At 38.7% G+C, this 13,332-nt stretch overlaps 3 protein-coding genes and 2 pseudogenes across 4 annotated transcripts in view; 4 read left to right on the forward strand and 1 right to left on the reverse strand.

Annotated features, from left to right (window-relative positions):
* LOC125865772 (gluconokinase-like) overlaps nt 1-1,482 on the forward strand; it is a 47,621-nt gene extending 46,139 nt beyond the window's left edge. The window contains exon 4 of one of the 2 annotated variants that reach the window (XM_049546017.1): nt 1,251-1,482. In XM_049546017.1, the coding sequence (XP_049401974.1) occupies nt 1,251-1,310 (60 nt within the window). In that variant the 3' untranslated portion in view covers nt 1,311-1,482. Of the gene's footprint in view, nt 1-1,083 lie in introns of both variants that reach the window. The other variant, XM_049546018.1, reaches the window with a different exon arrangement.
* LOC125865770 (indole-3-acetic acid-amido synthetase GH3.6-like) overlaps nt 1-12,256 on the forward strand; it is a 53,334-nt pseudogene extending 41,078 nt beyond the window's left edge.
* On the reverse strand, nt 1,601-3,734 carry LOC125865767 (indole-3-acetic acid-amido synthetase GH3.6-like). Its single transcript, XM_049546012.1, has 3 exons — nt 3,374-3,734; nt 2,294-3,222; nt 1,601-2,188 (listed from the first exon to the last, which is right to left on the reverse strand). Exons 1-3 carry the CDS (start codon nt 3,706-3,708, stop codon nt 1,602-1,604), a joined length of 1,851 nt encoding a protein of 616 aa, XP_049401969.1. The 5' UTR covers nt 3,709-3,734; the 3' UTR covers nt 1,601.
* On the forward strand, nt 5,730-6,680 carry LOC125865414 (uncharacterized). Its single transcript, XM_049545609.1, has one exon. It carries the CDS (start codon nt 5,730-5,732, stop codon nt 6,678-6,680), a length of 951 nt encoding a protein of 316 aa, XP_049401566.1.
* On the forward strand, nt 7,858-9,974 carry LOC125864531 (indole-3-acetic acid-amido synthetase GH3.6-like; annotated as a pseudogene).
* Nucleotides 12,257-13,332: the final 1,076 nt, after the last annotated feature.

A 13,332-nucleotide genomic window follows, 5' to 3' on the forward strand; every position in this document is an offset into this window, starting at 1 on the left:
CAAAAGAGATTGCTCGAATCGTAAGCACTGTCTTAAAATTGGTGGACTCCAATTGGATTTAAGTAGTAGGCCCAAGTTAGATAGAAAGGGGACCCAAAAATACAAATTAATTTCATATTTCTTCTGTATTCACTGGCAAAATACGTTATCTTGCTTTTCTCCTTTTCCGGCGAACTAATGTCTGTTCATTTTTCTGGCGAAATTAAGTTTGTAAGTTCCTTTACACGAGTTATAGATTTTGTTTCAGCTCTTTTTGTCCTTAGATTTCTTTTACTATATGTTGATTCCTTGTAGCTCAATAATCGTATTATTTCTTACTATGTGCTGTTTTTGTTATTATGTGTTGCTTCTTAGGTAGGGTAAGGTCTGCGTACACTCTACCATCTCTAGCCCCACTTTGTGGGATTACACTAGGTATGTTGTTGTTGCTAGACACTTTGAACTGCACCAAGTAGAAAATTAAAGTTTGGGTACTGAAAATCGACAGGTTTTGGTGATCAATAAAGTGGGTTTAGAACGATGAGGTCTCAGGATTCATAGAGTTATTCGATATGTCTGAGGTGCAGACAAGCTGGTCCGGACTCCACGGTAATTAATAAAAAAGCATTTATTGCATATATTTCTTGTTTCAACCTCCATCAAGAAGGTGTTTGTGACATTGTTGCATATATTAGTGGGAGTGCAATGCATGAAATCCTTAGTGTGGAGAAGGATTTTTGTCTTTTTCCGAGTTTGTTTCTACAATCTAAACTTGGTGGCTTGAAAGAATGCTACTTTTATTTCCTAGAAATATCAGATTTAAAACATTCTTGACAACTGTGATTTTGACTTGCTGATATTAGTACATCATTTTCGTGGCAATTTTGAGAAGGCTAGAGCTTAACTGAATCTTAATTCTTGATGTACTGCTGATATTTCCTGTGTTTTAGGATCTGAGAGATGCGCAGAACCTTGTCATATCTGAAGGGGATAATCATCTAATGCTTTCAACATCAAGCACTTGCAATTGTGTCATAAGTTTTCCGAAAATGGCATCTGACTACAGGGAAATCCTTAGATCTGCAGACCCAAATTATGAACCAGGTTCTTATGCAAGTATTGTTAAATTCGTGTTGTTGGAAGTTGGGGCTGAAGTGCTTGCTGCTCGGCTGGTCAAGAGAGCAGCTGAGGGAAAGCATTTCATGCCTGCAAAGCTCTTGCAGACCCAACTGGATTTGCTTCAGATTGATGAAGCGGAAGGGATACTTAAGGTTGATGCTACTATGGATCCTGACACCATATTGAAAACCATACAAACTTATGTCATCTGATCACAAGTCCACAAGAGATGGATTAAATTGATGATGAATTATTTTAAAGAAAACTTTGTGATAAACAGAATTTTTATTGTAATATATATTTTTCATTGCATTTTTGTTAGCAAGACATACATCTGAACAACAAAGCTAAGAAAAATTAGATGAAACAAAGTAACAATGTTTCTCATTCAAGAGTGTTGTGACTATAGCAAAAGCAAAGAGACGATGACACAAAATAAGATCAATAAAGAGAAGCTAAGTCTTTATTATAATTCTTGTGGTCTGAAACACCAAACTAGCCATTCAATTCATGTTGTTCCATTGCTTGTTACCAGGAACCCAGTTTGGACACGTGGGACTGAAGTGTCTGGACATGACTCTCGAATTCAATAGCTCAACAAGGGGTTCAAATTTCACACATCGGGGTGTCTTATATTGGTCAAGGGAAGCACCTAAGCTAACACAGTAATCCATGAGCTTGTCAAAAGTCCCAATTTCCACTATCCTGATTTCCAGAGGCCCAATGGATTTGTCAGAGGCACGCCCCTGGCGGTAGACGCTATTTAGAGATTCTTCAATGGTGAGGCAACAATCTTCAAAGACTGAAGGAGGAATTTGGGTAGAGCCATTCACACTGAGCTCCCAGAATAGGACATAGTGGCCTGGAATAGTGGCGGTATTGGCATAGCTGGTGTACTCGGCTACATTTGTATCAAATGGTATCAGATTGTGCACTGCATTTTTCACAGCATTTTGTAGCTCAGCTTCATCAGTCTTGTCCGAATCAATGCTCAAGATTACATTTTCCCGACATACGAAGTAGAATTGAGGTGCATTGTTCTTGTATCCAGCAACTCGAAGCACATCACCCACTCTGTATCTATAGAGTCCTGAAATGGCACAAGTCCAAGCAAAATAATCATTAGCAGACATGTTGGACCGACAGATTATAAAAAAGAAACGAGTCGAGCATTTTGTTTTGCATTTGGAAGTACCTGAATATGTGGTTACAACAAGCTCGTACTCCTGGCCAATCTGGACATCAACCAAATCAACTAATTGATTTTGTTCTTTCTCATTAAGCGGGTTGGACTGGGAGATTGATTTGATGACTCCATTGTCTCGGTGAATTGGTGCGAACTCAAAATAGCACATGGTGGGAATAAGGGTGTAAGAGACTTCACTGGGCTTACAAAAGGGGTTCAAGTTGATTCCAAAGTAGCATTCTGAGGAACCATACATGGTAGAGACAAGAGGGAGGCCATTGCTGTAATAATCAAGGGTAGGTATATACTGTGACATGCTTCCGGTTACAACAACAGCCACATACTTTGTGTTAGGCCACAACCTAGCGATGATCCCTTGCCATGAATCTCTACTGCATTCAGCCTCGATAAAATCAGCTAACTCTGGGTCAGGTTTGAGGATTTTCATCACCGACTCTCTCACTGACTGATCTGTAATTTGGGTGTTAAGGGTTCCCATTCGAATATCGTTACAAAGTAGAGACCAGTGCTTTTCTAGGAACCGGATGGCACGGATGAAGCTGGATGCAAAGGGTGAGCCAACGCTGAGGACTTCTTTGCATTGGTAGAGACCACAAAGCATTTGGGAGTACATGTTTTGGTAAGAGTCTGGGCAGAGAATGGTTTCAGCTGGACTAGTGTAGTTTGCATAGGGGCTAAACCGGTTGTTGTTGAAATAAGGACTCTTGCACATACTTGTTAAAACAGGGCGAGCTGTTAATCCTCCTGGGGTCTTGGCTTCGGACTTTATGGACCAGAAATACATTCCTTTGCCCTTTTCCAAATCTGGAACAAATTGGCTTATCACAGACATCACCAGGCCGCGAAGCTGAAATCTCTTCCCAATCTCTTCTGGAATTGTTGGCATCAATTTTCTCTCCCCTCCGGACGTCCCAGAACTGCACATAAAGAATGCACTTCAGCTTAAATTAAAGACAAAGAATACACACGCCAGAACGAGATCATCTTTATGAGATACAGAGAATGTGAATTGTGTACTTTATAATAGGACACTATTGAGATGGAGATGCACATTTCGAAAAGACAAACCTTGTCAAGAATTCAGAGATGGGTTGGGAGCAGAAGATTGGAGATTTATCACCATTGGCTATACGGTTAATATCAGGCTGAATATCTTCGTAGGTGATGACAGGCATGACTTTCTTGAACGTCTCTCTATCAGTGTGACCATTGAGATCATGGCGCTGCAAGTACTCAACATTGGCATTTCGAGAGAGGATTTCAGCAAGAACTCTCTTTTGGACCTCATCAACGTTGGTCGTGACCTCTTCAATGAACTGAAGAGCCCTCTTGTTTTCCTCCCCTATACTACCCTCAGTGGCCTTCATCGGGCTCTTTGATGCCGCAGGTATGGTTCTTTCCATATTAATAAAGACCTGGCTGAGTCAAATTTTTTTTACTAGGTGAACAAAATGTATAGTATGTGTGTGGATGAAGGTTGAAGTAGCTTTATATAGAGGACGTTTAGGGCGACGTTAAAAGCAGAGACAGATGGGGTGTATTGACTATGGGCTCAACTGAATTCAGTATGTAAACTTGTCTCTGATAGTTCACAAATGGAGTATGTTTCAGTGGCCTTCAAAGATATACAACTTTAAGGCCACACATAAATTTTCTTTTTGATAATTGTGGACTTATTAGCACAGAGGAGCTCATACATCCATGCGTTGTGCTCTTACCACTAGACTAAAGCCATACAACATTGACCTTTGAAAAGAAATAAACAAATCAACATAGAATAAAAAATAACAGCATGGCCTGATCATCATACAATTGCCAACAGTTGCAATTATAATATTTCCCATCTGTTTAGTGTGGTTTCATTCTTTATACATATGTTGCTTAATTTCCTGACATCATCACCATGTGTTTCATATGTTTTTATAAATTTATAATGGAAAAAGTCATGTTCGTTGTACTAAAGAAAAGGTTGGTCGTAACTTTGGACTTTATTGTTTTCTTCAAAATTCTCTAATATTATTATTGTCAGTACTTTCGTTCTTCAATGTTTTTCATCATAACTTTTTATTTTTGCATTTCTTTCAAACCATGTTCTGAAAAACCTAAGTTCTATCGGAAACATTCTCTTTATCTCACAACATTACGGTTAAGGTATGAGTACACCCTCCCCTCCCCCAAGCCTCACTTGTTGGACTATGTTGGGTATTTTTTTTTTGTTGTTTTCTTCAAATTTCATATATTTTGCTAATTTTTTTTTTGGTTTCCCACTCGACGGTTGGTGGGCCCAATTAAAATTTGATTCACACTAGGAAGTCCTGGGTGAAAACTGTATATCCCATTGTCCACAAGTGCATCTTGAATATGTTTTTTATACGAGGGAAATTGCCTCAACAAAATACGTTTTTATTTGTAGAAAGATCCCACAATGTGAAAATCCAAGTGAGGAGGGTTAGGTCATGTATAACATTGAAATATGAGCATTGTCTCTGATAGAACAACTGAATCCAGTATTCACTCATAAATATATCACGTCCATCCTTATTGAGCATCGTCTCTGATAGTACAAAAATATGTTTCACTACATCTAAATCTTCCTTTTGATAATTTTGATCTGGATTTGGATCAAAAGTAACCTAAATCTGTGCTCATAAGTCACAATTATCTTGTTTTCTTTTTGTTTATTCTCAGGTACAACTGGATTCTGAAATGTGAACTATAAGTTAATTAATATGACATTAATTTATTTAGCAGATCCGAATTCGTGATGCGATGTGCTCATACATCCACGCATTGTGCTCTTACCAGTAGACTAATGCCTTAGGCACTAGAAGTATGTTATCATTTACAGAAAGTTTCTGTTTTTTTCTTCTTTCTGAAATGCTTTTAATCTATGGTTACCCGCCCTTTTCATGAGCGAAGAAAGATAGAGGGGTGAACCTATTATCCACCAAGTTTCTAACCATATGTCATTGACCCTCAATTTTTTTTTCGATTATCAAAAAGAAAAGAAATGTACAAATCAACAAAGAATAAAAAACACCATTGCCAGATCATTACTTAATTGCAGAAAGTTGCAATAATAATAATAATAATAACTTTTTATTGTTTCATTCCAGGGAGGAAAGGGGTAGACAACATCATTCTTGCTCATGAACTAGTACAGGCATACAATAGGAAAAGTGTTTCACCTAGATGCATGATAAAGGTGGATATTCAAAAAGCATATGATACTGTAGACTGGAGGTACTTAGAACAAGTAATGGCAGGACTCGGATTTCCTCAATGATTTATAGATTGGGTAATGCAATGCGTAACCACTGTTTCTTACTCAATTTTAATCAATGGAGAACTGACCAAACCCTTTGAGGCAGCTAGAGGATTAAGGCAAGGAGATCCTATGTCTCCATTTTTGTTTGCTATAGTCATGGAGTATTTGAGCAGAAATTTAAATGACTTGTCAAATCACAAGCAATTCAAATATCATCCAAAGTGCAGCAGGCTCAAGATTACTCACCTAAGCTTTGCAGATGATCTACTGATGTTTGTAGAAGGAGATCCAGAATCTGTTCACATGTTGCAGGAGAAATTTAATGTGTTCACAGCAGCCTCAAGATTGCTAGCTAATCTATCAAAAAGTGCTATGTATTTTGGAGGGGTCTCAGGTATGGTTCAGAATCAAATTCAACAAGACTTGGGTTATAGTTTTGGTGAACTGCCTTTTAGATACCTAGGGGTTCCTTTGGCCACCAAGAAACTCAGTATTGTTCAATGGCAACCTTTGATTGATAGAATTGTGGCAAAAATCTCCTCCTGGACATCAAAGAAATTATCTTATGCAGGGAGAGTACAACTAGTTAGGACAGTGATTTTTGGAGTTCAAGCATATTGGGCTCAAATATTTGTACTACCAGCAAAGGTGATGAAAATAATCCAAGCTTATTGTAGAAGTTATATATGGTCAGGAGCAAATGTGATCACAAAGAGAGCACTTGTTTCATGGGACAAGGTGTGTACACCAAAGTCTGCTGGAGGGCTTAACTTGGTGAATTTAAAAGTTTGGAACAAAGCAGCCATATTAAAAATGTGTTGGGATATAGAACAAAAGCAAGATAGGCTATGGATAAAATGGATCCACAGTTACTATATCAAAGGCCAAAGTATGGAAGAGGTCAGGGTTCCTGCTCAAGCTTGTTGGATGGTCAGAAAGATTCTGGGGACAAAAGAGATGTTGCATATACTACATAATGAAGCTGTGGGGAAGAAAAGTATGATTAGACAAGCTTATAAACAAATGCTTGGCAATTTTTCAAAGGTTGAATGGAGAAATCTTATTTGTTGTAACTCAGCAAGGCCAAAGGCAATCTTTACACTATGACTGTAGGCTCAAAATAAGCTCCTCACAAAAGATAGAATGCTGAAATGGAAAATGCTAGTGGAACCTGTATGTGTTATGTGCAATCAAGAAGAAGAAACATGAGATCATTTGTTCTATGATTGTATATTTGCTCGCATGCTGTGGAGGAGGTTGCTCCAATGGATAAATCAAAACTCCAGCAGCAATGTTATTGTTAGTCAACAATGGATCATAGTAAAGACTAAAGGGAAAAATCCCCAAGCACAGGCCCTGAGACTGATTTATGCAGAGTACATATATGCACTATGGAAGGAGAGGAATACAAGAATTTTTGAGAAGCATGAGACCACAATGGAGAATATAGCCAGAAGAATAGCATGCGTATGTTGTGTTAGAGCTAATATAGCAGCCAGACTCTTCCTCGATAAATCTAGTTTTTAGAATATGATGTTGTTTTGTTTACTGCTTTAGTGAGATAGCCAGTAGAGTGTTGCTGGCTTAGCTTTGTAACTACTATTTTGGTGATTAATAATTTTTCTAATTACCAAAAAAAATAATAAAAAAAAAATATTTCCCATCTGTCTGACATGTTTTTTTTTTAAAAATATACATGTTAATATGACAAAAGATATGGTCAGATAATCATTTACCTGTGTTTCATGTGTTTAACTTTATTTTCCCCCTTCTAACCTGGTGTTCGGTATCAATATTGGAGCCTGACAAAAACCGGATTCGCGATTAATTTGCAGGGCCCATTCCTCGGGGTGGCACTCCCAACAAGATTTCTTCCCTTCTAAGGCTCAAACCCGAGACTTTTGATTTAACTTAAACTTCTTCACCTTAACGACAAGTTTTTATAGACACAATTTTTTTGGCATATTTTAGATAAAATATTATTTTGTTATTGGTAGCTAGTGTAGTGTATTAGTTGAGTGGGTTAACTGCTCTACAAGTTGTTAGTATTAGATTAGAGATATGATTAGTTAAATGGTTAGTACATCTATTGACCTCTGTGTTTAGGTACATTATTTCTTTAAAAAATTATTTAATCAAGTTCATCAAGAGACCAAATCTATGGCTTACTTTGATTTCTATTATCACAATCAGCTAAACTCTATTTTGTTAGTTTTCCACCCGGTGTCCGGTACCACAGTTACAGGTCCTTATTAAACATGGAAAGAACCCTGACTGAGGTAAACGAGAAGATCTTCAGTTTATTGAAGAGGTGACCACCAATGTTGATGAGGTCCAAAAGAGAGTTCTTGATGAAATCCCCACTCGAAATGCCAACGTAGAGTACTTGCAGCGCCTTAATCTCAAAGGTCACACTGATAGAGAAACATTCAAGAAAGTCGTGCCTGTTATCACCTATGAAGATATTCAGTCCGATATCAGCCGTATAGCCAATGGCGATAGGTCTCCAATCCTATGTTCCCAGCCAGTATCTGAATTCTTGACAAGGTCCCACCTTTTAACTTTTTAGATGAAAAATGAGCACACTTGTCTAATTAATAGATTACTACTCCCTCGTTTCAGTTTGGATTTATATGATGGTGTTTGACAGCTGATGTCTTATGAAAGATGCAAAGATTCTTGGAACTTGTTGTTTTGAACATGTCGTTGACATTTTGTGGATATAAAAGCGTGTCACTAAGGTTGAAATTATAGGTTAAATCATTTCTGAATAAAGAAAGTTGTCATTCATTTTGTAACGGACAAATAAGGAAAAAGTTTCTCATTATGGTTTTGTAGTTCTTGTAACTGAGTTCGAAGTCCTTATTATTTGCTGAAGGGTGATTTTTTTGTGTAGTTCTGGGACGTCGGGAGGGGAGAGAAAATTGATACCAACAATAGAGGAAGAGAACAGGAGGAGATCACAGCTTTACGGCCTTATAATGTCTGTGGTGAGCCAATTTTTTCCAGATTTGGGCAAGGGCAAAGGAATGTATTCATGTTCATAAAGTCTGAAGCCAAGACCCCCGGAGGATTATTAGCTCGTCCTGTTTTAACTAGTATTTACGAAAGTCATCATTTCAGAAGCAGAGATAGTCCTGCGTCGCCCTACACGAGTCCAATTGAAGCCATTCTCTGCCTAAACTCTAACCAAAGCATGTACTCCCAAATGCTTTGTGGCCTCTGCCAAAATAGAGAAGTCGTCCGTGTTGGCTCTGTGTTTGCATCCGCCTTCATCCGTGCCATACGATTGTTGGAGGATCACTGGTCTCTAATATGTAACGATTCTGAACGGGAACCATTAACAACAAAATTACAGATCCTTCAGTGAGAGAGGCTGCAATGAAAATCCTCAAACCAAACTCGGAGTTGGCTGATTTCATCGAGGCTGAATGCAGCAAGGATTCATGGCAAGGGACCATTACTAGGCTGTTGCCTAATACCAAGTACATGGACGTAGTCGTGACTGGAGCCATGTCTCAATATATACCAACACTGGATTATTACAGTAATAACCTCCCTCTCGTTAGTGGTTATTTTGAGTTCTTACCAATTCACAGGGGCAATGAAATCATGGAGTCTATCTCCACGCCCACGCCGCTTAATGAGAAAGACAAACAACAATTGGTCAATTTGGTTGATGTTGAAATTGACCAGGAGTACGAGCTCATTGTTACCACGTATTCTGGTAATTTACAATTGCCAAATGAAATGTTCTTTGATACATTCTTTCTTCCATATATATATTTTCCAACATGTGTTCTAATGCTTAGATTTTCAGGACTGTATAGATACAGGATGGGTGATGTGCTCCGGGTTGCTGGATACAAGAACAACGCGCCTAAATTCAACTTTATACGTCGGGAAAATGTGCTCTTGAGCATCGATTCTGATAAGACTAATGAACTTGAGCTACAAAATGCAGCAAACGATCTGATGCCATTCGATGCACATGTAATCGACTACACCAGCTATGCCGATACTGCTACCATTCCAGGCAATTATGTCCTGTTTTGGGAGCTAAGCGTCAATGCCTCTGCCCCGATTCCTCCTTCAGTCCTTGAAGACTGTTGCCTCACCATTGAAGAATCTCTCAGCAGCGTCTATCGCCAGGGTCGTACGTCTGACAAATCCATCGGGCCTCTAGAAATAAGGTTAGTGGAAACAGGTACTTTTGACAAGCTCATGGACTATTGCTGTACTAGCTTATTAGGTGCTTCCATTAATCAATACAAGACGCCATGGTGCGTTAAATTTGCACCACATGTTGAGCTATTGAATTCAAGAGTCGTGTCGAGCTACTTCAGTCCCGTGTGTCCGAAATGGGCTCCTGGAAGTAAGCAATGGAACAATACAGATTGAACTATCTGCGGATTTGAATCTAGCTAGAGCCTATATCACTATTGTTATTTTAAGCACTTAGAGATCATATTTGGTGCATCCAAAGTTTTCAAATTTTGGGTTCGCCTCTCGCCATATAGCACTCATGTTATACAAGTTAAAGTGTCGACTTATGAATATTCAAAGTTGGATGACAAATTGTTACAAAATATAAAAATGTAACATGATGCAAAAGATATGTACATCATATGCACTTTAAATGCTGACTAAATTCGAATTCACGCTAGAAAGTCCGTAAGGCGCTAATGTGATGGATACAGTACAGGTCCTTAAAAGAAACATGGCTGAGGAAAACAAGAAGAATCTTGAGTTTATTGAAGAGGTGACTACCAATGTTGATGAAGTCCAAAAGAGAGTTCTTCATGAAATCCTCACTTGAAATGCCAACGTTGAGTACTTGCAGCGCCTTAATCTGAATGGTCATACTGATAGAGAGACGTTCAAGAAATTCGTGCCTGTTATCACCTATGAAGATATTCAGCCCGATATCAATCGTATAGCCAATGGCGATACATCCCCAATCCTATGCTCCCAGCCCGTATCTGAATTCATTTCAAGGTTCTTCCTTTTTACCTTATCAAATTAGTAGATTAATATTCCCTCGTTTTAGTTTTGTAGTTCTTGTGAGATTCCTAATATTAATGTGCAGTACTGGGACGTCGGGAGGGGAGAAGAAATTGATACCAACAACAGAGGAAGAGCACGGGAGGAGACTTCAACTTTACGGCCTTGTGATGTCTGTGGTGAGCCAATTTTTTCCAGATTTGGAGAAGGGAAAAGGAATGTATTTCTTGTTCATAAAGTCTGAAGACAAAACCCCCGGAGGATTATTTCTTGTTCATAAAGTCTGAAGAAGCAGAAATACTTATGTGTTGCCCTACACGAGTCCAATTAAAGCCATTCTCTGCCTAGACTCTTACCAAAGCATGCACTCCCAAATGCTTTGTGGCCTCTGCCAAAACAGAGAAGTCGTTCGTGTTGGCTCAGTGTTTACATCCGCCTTCATCCGTGCTATGCGATTCTTGGAGGATCACTGGTCTCTACTATGTAACGATATCCGAACAGGAACCATTAACAACAAAATTACTGATCCCTCAGTAAGAGAGGCTGTGATGAAAATCCTCAAACCAGACTCGGAGTTGGCTGATTTCATCGAGGCTGAATGCAACAAGGATTCATGGGAAGGGATCGTCACTAGGTTGTGGCCTAATACCAAGTACGTGGACGTAGTAGTGACTGGAGCCATGTCTCAATACATACCAATGCTTGACTATTACAGCAATAGCCTCCCTCTTGTCAGTACTGTGTATGGTTCCTCGGAATGTTCCTTTGGGATCAACTTGAACCCCCTTTGTAAGCCCAGTGAAGTATCTTACATGCTCATTCCCACCATGGGATATTTCGAGTTCTTACCGATGAACAGGAGCAATGAATTCATCGATTCTATCTCCATTTCTACGCCGCTTAATGAGAAAGACGAACAACAATTGGTGGTCGATTTGGTTGATGTCAAGATTGGCCAGGAGTACGAGCTCGTTGTTACCACGTATTCTGGTAAATTTCATTGCCAAATGAAATGTTTTTTTACACATTCTTTTTTTCCATACATCTTTCCAACATGTCTGCTAAAGCTTGGATGTATCCTTTCAGGACTGTATAGATACAGGGTGGGTGATGTGCTTCGGGTTGCTGGATACAAGAACAACACGCCTCAATTCAACTTTATACGCCGAGAAAATGTGATCTTGAGCATCGATTCTGATAAAACTAATGAATTTGATCTACAAAAGGCAGTGAATAATGTAGCAAACAATCTGATGCCATTCGATGCACGTGTAGTCGACTACACCAGCTATGCGGATATTGCTACCATTCCAGGCCATTATGTCCTGTTTTGGGAGCTAAGCGCCAACGCCTCTCCCCCCATTCCTCATTCAGTCCTTGAAGATTGTTGCCTCACCATTGAAGAATCTTTCGACAGCGTCTACCGCCAGGGTCGTACATCTGACAAATCCATTGGGCCTCTTGAAATCAGGATAGTGGAAGCAGGTACTTTTGACAAGCTCATGGACTATTGCTGTACTAGCTTATTAGGTGCTTCCATCAACCAATACAAGACGCCAAGGTGCGTTAAATTTGCACCGCTTATCGAACTATTAAATTCGAGGGTCGTGTCAAGCTACTTCAGTCCCGTGTGTCCTAAATGGGTTCCTGGAAGTAAGCAATGGAACAACACCAATTGAACTATCCGTGGATACTTACTTCACAGGCAGTGACAGTGGCAGAGGCAGAATTTTCATCAACAGGGTTATGTTCGTGATCTACTACTATATATTAGATACCTAAATAATAGTTTGATTGCTGTGTTGAGCTACTTCGGTCCCATGTGTCCCAAATGGGTTCCTGGAAGCAAGCAATGGAATAACATGAATTGAACTGTTGGTGGATATTGGATGGTTGTTACGTAATGCTTCTTAATGTGTCATATTATATCATATAACGTTTCTTATTGTATCATATGATATGCTTTGCTTGAGTCGAATGTCTATATGTCGAAAACAACGTCTATACCTTCATAAGGTAGAGATAAAGACCATCCTCTCAAACCCCACATGTGGACGATAGGTTGTTGCATGGTTAGTATGATTGTTAGTTTTGTATATATCGGCTTTGAGACAGGATGATAACAGTCGAAATGAAAATGTTGAAATTGATGTGTGGGAATATTACTAGGTGAGATTGGATTAGGAGCAAAGTTATTCGGAATAATGTAGGAGTAACCTTTGTGACAGACAAAATGAGGGAGATGAGACTGAGAGAATAGCAGAAGAAAAGTATAATTCAAAAAAACTTTTTCTAGCCCAAGATCGTTAACTAAAATCCGGAAATTCAACTAAAAGATGAGGAAGCTAGAAGAGAGAAGGAAGATTTTGGAACAATTCTTGAATGCTTTGAAATGTCTTAGTTTTGAGTTGATTACAAATGTCTACTGCCAGTGTATTTTTAGTCATGTAGGGATGATTCTAGATATTAAGAATCTGGACTACAAATATCTAATTATCTCAAACATCTATAAGAAAATATCTAATTTCTACAAGATATTTTTCCAAGTGACTACACGAGGTGTGCATGTTTCTCTCGTAGTACACGTTGCAGGAAAAAACAAAAAAAATAAATAAAGCAAAACCTCTTTCCCAACAGTTTAAAAAGAGAGTTTCTTGCTAAATCTTTTTACTTATATCTTAGTTAAAAATAAAGAATTACTACTAATTCTCAATTAAATTTTGTTGTTAACTTGAAATTTGCAGCATTATTTGAA

Source organism: Solanum stenotomum, chromosome 5 (assembly GCF_019186545.1).
Source record: "Solanum stenotomum isolate F172 chromosome 5, ASM1918654v1, whole genome shotgun sequence".
Classification (NCBI taxonomy): Eukaryota; Viridiplantae; Streptophyta; class Magnoliopsida; order Solanales; family Solanaceae; genus Solanum; species Solanum stenotomum.